Source organism: Diplotaxodon limnothrissa, linkage group LG23 (assembly GCF_057381915.1).
Source record: "Diplotaxodon limnothrissa isolate DT_005_m linkage group LG23, D_limnothrissa_male_GT1.1, whole genome shotgun sequence".
Lineage (NCBI taxonomy): Eukaryota > Metazoa > Chordata > Actinopteri > Cichliformes > Cichlidae > Diplotaxodon > Diplotaxodon limnothrissa.
This window is the reverse complement of record NC_140617.1, coordinates 43,139,705-43,150,497: the sequence shown is the minus strand read 5'-3', so window position 1 is coordinate 43,150,497 and position 10,793 is coordinate 43,139,705. Positions and strand designations below refer to the sequence as shown.

Below are 10,793 nucleotides of genomic sequence, written 5' to 3'. Positions count from 1 at the left end.
CAGCTGCCAAGATGCCACTTGCCACCAGTTTGGCCATATTTCAGAGCTGCAACATCACTGGAGTGCCCAAAAGCACAAGGTGTGCAATACTCAGAGACATGGCCAAGGTAAGAAAGGCTGAAAGACGACCACCACTGAACAAGACACACAAGCTGAAACGTCAAGACTGGGCCAAGAAATATCTCAAGACTGGTTTTTCTAAGGTTTTATGGACTGATGACATGAGAGTGAGTCTTGATGGGCCAGATGGATGGGCCCGTGGCTGGATTGGTAAAGGGCAGAGAGCTCCAGTCCGACTCAGACGCCAGCAAGGTGGAGGTGGAGTACTGGTTTGGGCTGGTATCATCAAAGATGAGCTTGTGGGGCCTTTTCGGGTTGAGGATGGAGTCAAGCTCAACTCCCAGTCCTACTGCCAGTTTCTGGAAGACACCTTCTTCAAGCAGTGGTACAGGAAGAAGTCTGCATCCTTCAAGAAAAACATGATTTTCATGCAGGACAATGCTCCATCACACGCGTCCAAGTACTCCACAGCGTGGCTGGCAAGAAAGGGTATAAAAGAAGAAAAACTAATGACATGGCCTCCTTGTTCACCTGATCTGAACCCCATTGAGAACCTGTGGTCCATCATCAAATGTGAGATTTACAAGGAGGGAAAACAGTACACCTCTCTGAACAGTGTCTGGGAGGCTGTGGTTGCTGCTGCACGCAATGTTGATGGTGAACAGATCAAAACACTGACAGAATCCATGGATGGCAGGCTTTTGAGTGTCCTTGCAAAGAAAGGTGGCTATATTGGTCGCTGATTTGTTTTTGTTTTGTTTTTGAATGTCAGAAATGTATATTTGTGAATGTGGAGATGTTATATTGGTTTCACTGGTAAAAATAAATAATTGAAATGGGTATATATTTGTTTTTTGTTAAGTTGCCTAATAATTATGCACAGTAATAGTCACCTGCACACACAGATGTCCCCCTAAAATAGCTAAAACTAAAAACAAACTAAAAACTACTTCCAAAAACATTCAGCTTTGATATTAATGAGTTTTTTGGGTTCATTGAATATATATATTTATATATATATTTATTTAAATATATATTTATTTAAATATATATATTTAAATATATATTTAAATATATATACATACATACATACATACGTCTATCTATCTATCTATCTATCTATCTATCTATCTATCTATCTATCTATCTATCTATCTATCTATCTATCTAGATAGATAGATAGATAGATAGATAGATAGATAGATAGATGTATGCCAACACTTTAGAACATTTTAGTGTAATATGTAGTCTGCTGGTCCACCCTCTTGAATTGTATGGGGTCTGTGATAGACAGTCTGTCTTAAAACTAAAGAACATTTAAACTGCATGATGTAGGCCTTTAGTTAGGCCCTTTTAGTGGTTTCAATCATAACATTTTACAATTCACATAACACCTCGAGTGTGAGGTTTAACAGTGCATGGAGTCATGACTTTTGATCTGCCTAAACACTTCTTTGACACTTGGGACTCGAATATATGAGCATATACATTTGGTCTGACTGATTACACGGGGACTTGTGATGCATCAGCACACTTTATTTTTGTAAATATATTAAGAACATTATAAAAATTGATGAAAAACATGGTCATATACATATCAGTATAACATATTTAAAACATTCAGCTGATAAGTTAATATGGTGAAAAGTTTCCAAGTGAATAGACTTATTACTTTTATTTTTGGTGAGGCATAAAGACGAATACTAAGAGAAATATTCATATTCACATGACCACAATAAATCTATTCTGCTCTTAGTTTAACCAAAACACACACTTCTGTTCTTAATTTTTAATCCTTAATTCTTTTCTACAGCATTGTATTCACTGAAAACCACAATGATGTAGTTTAGTCAAGTAATTTTTCCTCAGACTTGTTATCTTTAAAGATCCTTTTAGACGCACCATGCCATCATCCCAGGGAGGGAATCGTGTTTTTTCTTTGAGAAAAAAATATTTTTATCATTTTGCTTTAATTTCAAGGTTAATTTCTTGTCCAGCATGTGGTTCAAACATGAAAATCTCCAAATCAGAACAAAGAAAAATGCACAACAGATACTAATAAAATCCTGAATTGTCGCTCTCATTAACAATATACAGCACGGACCTGCCTAGCAAAAAAGACTGAAGCTTATTTCCTCCAAAATGAAAGACCTAAACAAAAGCATTAACACATATAGCATAAACAATATTTCTTTGTGAAGGTCTGCTTACAAAACTACACATCAGGAGATGTTGTAATAAAATACATTAGTTTTACATATCACTGACAATCATAATAAGGTTTGCATTTCTGATCTAATCACTGAATGATCGTTAAATGACCCACTTATTTAGGGTTAAATTCCTGTAATCTATAATTTTCTTTGTACATTCACAATGAACCTGACAAACATCAAAATGAAACTCTGTAGGCGTCCTGCAAACACCACGTCACCTCAGCACTCAGATTGAATGGTGTTTATATCGTATCCTGTTTCCTGTTGTCTGTCTTCAGACCACAGGCTGCATAGAAGTATGGCTCTGGGACTCTGCTGAACATGCTGTTGTTTATAGTGGTTTTGTCAAGTGGTTCTGCTGAAGGTGATGCTGTTGCTGTTCTTGATTCGTCCACTGCAAACAAAGGTCTCTGACCTGCCATCTGTTGAAATAAACATAGGCGGCAGGTCAGACCTGCAGAATCATCTTTCAGTGTTTTTAACAAGAAAAGAGCAAAACCTGCCACTGCTAAGAATATGTAAGAATATGGATTTGATGGGCCTGTGTCAGCTTAGAAAAAAGAATAAATATAAAGAATCTGATTTCCTTTGCAGCCATACTACAAAGAATGAACAATGTTGTGCCGTGCTGGAGAATTTAGCTCATCAATCAGAGCTGGCAATGGCCCCTGGATCCCAGAACTGAAGAATCGCAAAGCTCCAAGTGTATTTAATGTTAACTAATGTAATGCTAATGTAATTAAAAATGACTCTGGTGCACTATTATTTGTTAATCTTGTTTTAAGACCATCATTATTTCAGCATGTTGCCAGTAAGCATTGTTTGTCAGATCTGGTTTAAGAACCATGCAGTCCAGCTACAGCAGGAATGAGACAGCAGCTAAGAGACGAGATGTCATTTAAATGTAGGGATAACAGCATAGTTTTACAGAAGAAGCAGTCGCACTCGCAGTGATGTTGTTCAAATGAGTGTCACAGCTTCCCCATATTTAAACAAAGTAACAAATGTAAGCAAATGGCATAAAATTAGAAACCCAACTTTGTTGTTTGTTTATTTAATGATGTAACATTATTATTATTATTATTATTATTATTATAGTTTAATGTCAAAGTGAATAATACACCCAAAAATGAATCAAGTTGGCTTACTAATAAGAAAGTATACCAACTCATTCTGCCAGAACAATCCAGCAACTTCTCAATTAAAAAATGAAGCTATGATTACCTTACATCTTATGATCAGCTGCAATTGTTTAGAGTAGCTACACAGCATTTACTTTATGTGTTAAGAAACACACCTCTCAGCTACTGTTTACATTTCTGTGCCAGGGACTGCACAGGTCCTGGTACTTCCATGTTCATTTAAACAATGTCCCGCAACATGAATAGTGAACATGAAGCTTATGCATAAGTTCAGTAAGTAACATCTGTAATCAGTTTCTCTGGGTGTTCAGTCTCTTCTGTCAATTTCAATACTGTCCTCTTTACTCTAGTCTAATCTACTTCCTGCTCGCCTTCTTTGGGCCAATCAGCCTCCAGTCTGTGTGCTTTAAATCTCTGCTCACTGTTATTCTACCTTTCAGACTGTAATTTGTGCAACCGACCTCCTCTCTATCTCCATCTCACAGACACTTCAGTCAGAGCTCCATCAAAGGTTCAGTCTTTATCTTCACCACCCCCAGCATCTAGACACTGGGGGGTCCTGTCCTAAATCCAGTCACTGCTGGGGCTCCGTTCTGTCATCAGAGTCTAATCGCCAAATTCATTCATTTCTTCATTTCAGTAAATCATGTTCAATTCTTTCAAGTGATCTCTCCTTATTGAAATCCTGCACTGTGCAACTTGAAGTTTGAAGTCCCTTGAAGTGAATCATTATCTGCTGTGTGTAAATATTTTGAACTGAATGCAAGTAATCTTAACCATAACCCCTAAAAAAATCAAAGTACAAATAATATAAATCTAATGGACCTAAGACTGAGCCTTGGGGAGCTCCTCAAGTAACCTACATGCACAATGAATGGTGAATGGATGGGCTGTACATGGGTGAACTAAGTCATTTACGTAAGTAAAATAGTTTTTAAGATGTTCTGCCTTAGCGCAGTGGCTTATTTTTTTAACATGAACTAAAATAATAATGATAACAGTATATAAGTAAATACCGTTTATCATATGCGTCTCTTTCGTCTGGCCCGGACACAACAAACTGTGGCAGTGACGATCACCAAAATAAGAAGACCTGATGGAGAATAACATCAATTGTATTACACATGGAAAAAATAGAGAATTCATTGGTTTTGTATGTGAAGCTTGATTTCAATGATTTTCAGAGTATAATCTGACGACTGCACAGAACATGACACGTACCTGCTCCGCCTCCTATGAAAACCCAGATGCTAATTCCAAATAATTCATTAGGAAAAGCTTCAGGAATAAAACAAGAGAATAAGAAATAGATTTTATCATGACATGAGTGTAAAATGGTCAGTGTCATAACTATTTGAATGGACAGTTGATAGAAATAATACTTACAGGGTTTTGAGCACTTTTGTGCAGCAGGGTCACTGATCTCAGAGCTGATGGAGTTTGAAACATTGCAAAAGAAGCGAGTGTTTACCACATCGTCGGTTTTCCTTGTAAGTGTCTCTCCTGATCCCTGCAGCTTGTTTTCCTCGTTAAACCATTTAAATTCCAGATTATTGTATTTCTGTTGAAGAAAAGACGATTAATGGATTTGCTAAAGTTTTAAACCTCCAAGTATAAGAGCAAGCATACTAAATATATTTTGACAGCAAATATATTTTTTTAAATTTTATTTAGTTATCCAGTGTGTGTGTGTGTGTGTGTGTGTGTGTGTGTTTCAGTGTCAGGATCAGAAAAAGGCTTGTAACAATCTTTCTTTTGAACTTGCAAAATTACAGCTTTACTTTAAAACTGTAGTTTATAATGTCATTTTCTTGCCTGTGTCTGTAATTAATTGAGAAAAATAAAACAAAAAGATGACTGAGAACAGTCACTACTATAGAGCTGGTTGTTTGGCAGAGAAATTCTTAACCACATCTAAGTATATTTTGCTGTAAGCAGAGTCTTCATGACGAAAGAAAATCTGTGGGAAAAGTGACTTCAGGGACTTTGAGTGTGCCATGATTAGCTCTACAATAACCTCATAGTCAAGTCAAAACATGACTGAAAGACAATTGTTGCCCACAGGTTAGAAAATAGAGATCAGTTTTGCTTTCCCTACACTCTGCCTTTATTATCATATATTGACATAATAAAAACATGCAAATATGAGCCTAATTCATACATGCATTAAAAAAGCTGGTTCCTCAAGTGAGCACTTAATTCAATTCATAAAATGAGTTTGTCGACAGATAAACACATAATTATGCTCAGACGTATATATATATATATATATATATATATATATATATATGTATATATATATAGATGCATATATATATACATATATATGCATCTATATATATATACATATATATATATATATATATATATATATATGTATATATATATAGATGCATATATATATACACATCTACATCTATATATATATATATACATGTATATATATACATGTGTATATATATACACATGTATATATATACATGTATATATATACATGTGTATATATATACACATGTATATATATACATGTATATATATATACATGTGTATATATATACATGTATATATATATATACATGTATATATATATACATGTATATATATATACACATCTACATATATATATATACATCTATATATATATAGATGTATATATATATATATACATGTATTTATATACATGTATATATATACATATAGTGAAATCAAATGAAATGTATTCAACATTGTTCTCACCTGACTAACAGAGCACGTAAATGTAACTTCGGACTCGCCCGTACAGTTCACTGTCACGTGGGGTTTCTGCACTGAGCACAGAAGATTTGGTTGCATCAATATTAAATACACATTGATTACACAACAAAGTTATCATCTATTGGACCAAACAGGCCACAAACATTGTTTGAATCTTTGAATAGAAAAGAAGAAATGGCAAGAGAGTAACATGAAAAACTGTGCTTCAAAAGTCCTGAACTGTCACTTTCAGAATCAATCAAACATCTAAACTAAGGCAGCAGAAAAGTATATTTCTGTCAACACAAGACAACAAACAATTCAGAAATAAATCGATTAATCAATAAATAAATCAGTAAAATTAATTTTAACCTGAAACGTTTCTTTTTTCTTGTCTTTTCTATTTCACACTCTCTACAGCAGACAGACCACACTGGACACCACAGCATAAACAACACTTCCGTGCAAAAGTGTCTACGTTGCATTGTTTGAATGACTACCGAGCGCGTAAACTGTCTGACTTCCTGCATGTCCCAGGTACTTTCAGTGACCTTTTGTGACAATATACTTGCAAAACTACAAAATCTGTGAGGAAATGTGCTTCTCTTCATAAACAGATACAGTGAATTAGATACAACTCAGTGACTATCAGCTGATATTTCATAATAAATTTTGCCCTTCCTAGTCTGTAGTCACATCAGATCAGACAGTGATTTTTAATTGTTCAGGTTGATTTTTAAATAGATTTTCTTTACTTGTTTACATTTTTGTGAGCACTGAACCCAGTTTGGATGTTCAGTCTGAAGCTGATAAACGTCTATAAAATGAAACTGTAGGTGTCCTGCACACAGCGCTTCACCTCCTCACTGATGCTGCATGATTATATTATATCCTGTTTTCTTTCTTCAGACCACAGTCTGCAGAGAAGTCATGCACATCTGCACATGCACAAGTGATGCAAAGTTTTTCATCAATTATGAGCAAAACATCTTTTGTTGTGAATATAAATTTGTATCACTTATACTTACTGGGCTTATAGCAGTTTTGTTGAACAGGCAGACTGATCTCAAAGCTGACCGGGTTGGAAACATTGCAAGAGAAATTAGCATTTAGCACATCTTTGGCTACTCTGGTCAGTGTCTTCCCTTTTTCTTCCAACATTTCACCATCCATTAACCATGTGATATTCTCATTCTGTGGAAGACAATGTTATTTTCAAGGAGTGTGTGTTTATTGAACTCAGGAAAAAAAAAGAAAATATTACTGATCACGGAGCTGATAGTTTATCAGAGTCTCAGCAAGTGAACTTGAATTTAAAGAGGATCAGGAAATCTCTAGAAAAGCTATTTAGTGGATTTTGAGCCTCTTAACTAAAGTTGTGACCTGAGAAAAAGAGAACGGTCATCCACAGCAGCCTGCCAGCATGATTTAACTTAACCTACCTACACTCTGGCAATCGGTAAATGGGCTGGTTCTTATTCTGATTCTCCCTTGTTGACATGTTTGACTTGTTTGAAGAATAAGAATAAGGATAAGTAAAGAAAAAAAAGAACATTTTACTTACCTGACCAACACTGCAAGTAAAATTGACATGTCCATTATCTGTACACGTCTTTGTCGTCACAGTGGGCTTCTGCACACGGTCTGAGTAAAGCAAATTAGATTATATCAACAGTATATTAGGCAAGGCTGATAACACATTAATCAAAAAAAGAACAAGAAATATTGCTGCATGAAAAATCTGAGGAGTGGCTTCAGAATATTAACGTTAATATCTTAATGTGTTTGTACATACACATTCGCCTCTGTCAGTGCGCCCCAGGGTGGCTGTGGCTACAATGTAGCTGCCATCACCAGTGTGTGAATGTGTGTGTGAATGGGTGGATGACCGGTTGTGTAAAGCGCTTTGGGGTCCTTAGGGACTTGAAAAGTGCTATATAAATACAGGCCACAATGTATTTTTACCTACCTAATACACACAAATGCACACTCTGTAAGTTTCCCCCCACATTTATTCCCTCTGTGCTGTGAACCTCTGGTCTGTATCGTCCTGACATGTCTACAATAACAAGTACTGTTGATTGATAAAACTGAACAGTGACTTCATAATAAAACCAAAGATTTTACTTTTAATTATAGTATCTGACTAAAACAGCTTCTGATGGATCAGCACACTTTCTTGTTGTGATATAAGTAGTACAAACACAATGAATATATGTATAATGTGTTGTTACTTACCTAATACACACAAATGCACACTTGGTAAATCCCCCGCATTTATTCCCTCTGTGTAAACCTCTGGTTTGTATCGTCCTGACTTGTCTTTGGTGAGTTGTGTCAGCTTTAGTGATCCAGTTGAATCAACATCATCATTTTTCCCTGTGGTCACCTGTTTCTGTCTGCGATAAAAGATTACTCTTGTGTCCTTGAGCCATTTCAGCTGATCTGATTCCTTCAACTTATATCCAAGTGGCACAGTAAAGCTTGATCCTGTTGCAGCGTACACACAATCATCCTGAGAGCCTGAAAGATAAAGAAACATCTTGAGGAAAAAATAAAAATAGTCATGCTAGAAAAGTCTAGTTTTCATCAACAATCATATCTCAAGTTATCATATTTGAAGGAAATTATTATCTTCTTTTGGCTTATGAGCTAGAAAACCTTTTTAGTGAGGAAAAAGACAAAATATAATAATAAGAGGAAAGAGCAGCACAATAATCAGCAGCAGCAAATCATAACAATGATATTGGCAAAAACTGAAACAGGCTATGTTCACATATATATATATATATATATATATATATACACACATATATATATATATATATATATATAGACATATAGACATATATATATATAGACAAATAAACAAAACAGAAACATGGAAAAACAGAAACATAGAAATCTAAAATAGTATGTGATGCTTTGGGTATTTTACAGGTGTCACGGACAACAGATAAAGTATTTGTGGAGTCTTGAAGAATTATTGTTGGAAACTGACATGTTAAAAATACTTTGAACTTTAAAAAAAACATAACCAGTAAGTTTAGAAAGAAAAGCTAAAAATATAAACACGAACACAATAATTTGTACCGTACCTGTGGAGACGATGGAGAAGCAGGAGAGCAAAAACACAACGATGGTGGCAGCAGAAGGCATCTTCTTCATTACATTCAGCTACAAAGAACAGCCGCTTTCCAGTATTGAGGTTATTTCCTGTCAGTGCACAGTAACATCACATAGTTTATGTGTGTGTGCCACCGTACATGTTTGTGTGTGCGCATGTACAGCTTTGAAAGGAAGTGATCCAAGAGGTCTCACAGTCTCACAGATAAAGAGCAAAGCAAGCAAAGCAAATGTCACACTAAGAAAACAAAGAGTGCGTCAAGTTTAAGTTTGGTTGCTCCTGCAAATATACACAAACATACTGCGTGATCTCCAGTTAGAGATATTCAACAAATAACCAACAATTCAAACGCTGAAATATTAAAAATGATGTGGTGACGAATATTTTAGAGCATAAAATGTTTTTTTGTAATTACTTTCAAGCAAAAGTACACAAATGAGACTGAAAATGAAAATTAAGACTCCATCATGAGCTCATAAGTTTAAACATATGTTTTTGTATTCTTTAGACTTTAGACATTAAGAATGAACTACTGTGAATCTAATAGGAGAAATAACACCATATGATTTGAATTTGAGATTCCCAGTTGAACACCTGCAGCTAAAAAGGTCAAAACTCTAATCATGTTGAGGTTTAAGCATCGTAACGCTGAAGGTTTGACATGATGAAAGGTCACCGCACGCGTTTTAGCTCTCAGTCTAACATACACATGAACATACACATGAATGAGAGCTCTGCTTTTGCTTGAGTGCATGTTGTTTTTGTGCTGCCGTGCTGCCTCAGGGGAAAGTGACCCTCGTTTGTAGTTCATGGCTCATGGTTCCCTGACACCAACCTGAGCTAGTTGTAACTCTGTAGAGCTAAGACTTTTTGGTGATCTGCATTTTATCAAAAATGATTTGTCAGGTTCTCTGGAAGTGAGTGAGCATCATCAAAGTTTTTTTTTTAAATGTCTAAATGTTAATTAATTAAAATTAGGGCAATCGCTGTCCTGGATTTTAGACCCTGAATATTCTGTTTTCAGACAGGAATTGCTTTTGTTGTTCAACAGTCACTATTCTGACTGTAGTTTGTTTTTTGATAGTAACAGTTCTCAGGTTTTAGGTTTCCATGTTTTCTCTTTGTTTTTGATCTTATGCTTCTATGTGTTTAGTCTTATGGTCATTTGTATATTCCTATTTCTGTCAGTGGTTAGAGTTATATTTTCCAAATTCCCTTCTGTTGTCAAGTTTTCTTCTTTGTCATGTGATTTTTCTCATTAGTTACTTCCAGTTTGATCATGGTAGTTCTTTCTCTCTCATGTAGTGTGTTTAACTTTGCTCCTCTTGTCTCGTTACCCTGATTTAGTTTAGATGTGTTTAGTTCCAGCTGTGTCTCAGCCCCCACTGGCCCACAGTGTGTTTGTGTGTATTTAAAGCCTCTGATTGCTTTTTACTGTTGATTGTTTTCCACGTTTGTCTTCTCTGGTGTCTCCTGGTTTAAATTTATGACTTTATCAGTCTTGGACTTCTCTGC

At 35.5% G+C, this 10,793-nt stretch overlaps 1 protein-coding gene across 1 annotated transcript; it reads right to left on the bottom strand.

Moving 5' to 3' along the window:
• Positions 1-2,670: 2,670 nt before the first annotated feature.
• Positions 2,671-9,319, bottom strand: LOC146608787 (SLAM family member 7-like). Its single transcript, XM_085347775.1, has 9 exons — positions 9,250-9,319; positions 8,390-8,674; positions 7,716-7,795; positions 7,180-7,345; positions 6,155-6,225; positions 4,805-4,979; positions 4,640-4,696; positions 4,435-4,511; positions 2,671-2,698 (listed from the first exon to the last, which is right to left on the bottom strand). The coding sequence occupies exons 1-8, from the start codon at positions 9,317-9,319 to the stop codon at positions 4,441-4,443; spliced, it is 975 nt and encodes a 324-aa protein (XP_085203901.1). The 3' UTR covers positions 2,671-2,698; positions 4,435-4,440.
• Between the last annotated feature and the right edge of the window lie 1,474 nt (positions 9,320-10,793).

Coding starts and splice junctions, on each gene's coding strand:
- LOC146608787 (XM_085347775.1), bottom strand. CDS start 9,319: ATGAAGAAGATGCCTTCTGCTGCCACCATCGTTGTGTTTTTGCTCTCC. Junction 7,796..8,389: donor TGTGCATTTGTGTGTATTAG/GTAAGTAACAAC, acceptor TGCTTTACTCAG/ACCGTGTGCAGAAGCCCACT. Junction 7,346..7,715: donor TTACTTGCAGTGTTGGTCAG/GTAAGTAAAATG, acceptor TGTCTTCCACAG/AATGAGAATATCACATGGTT.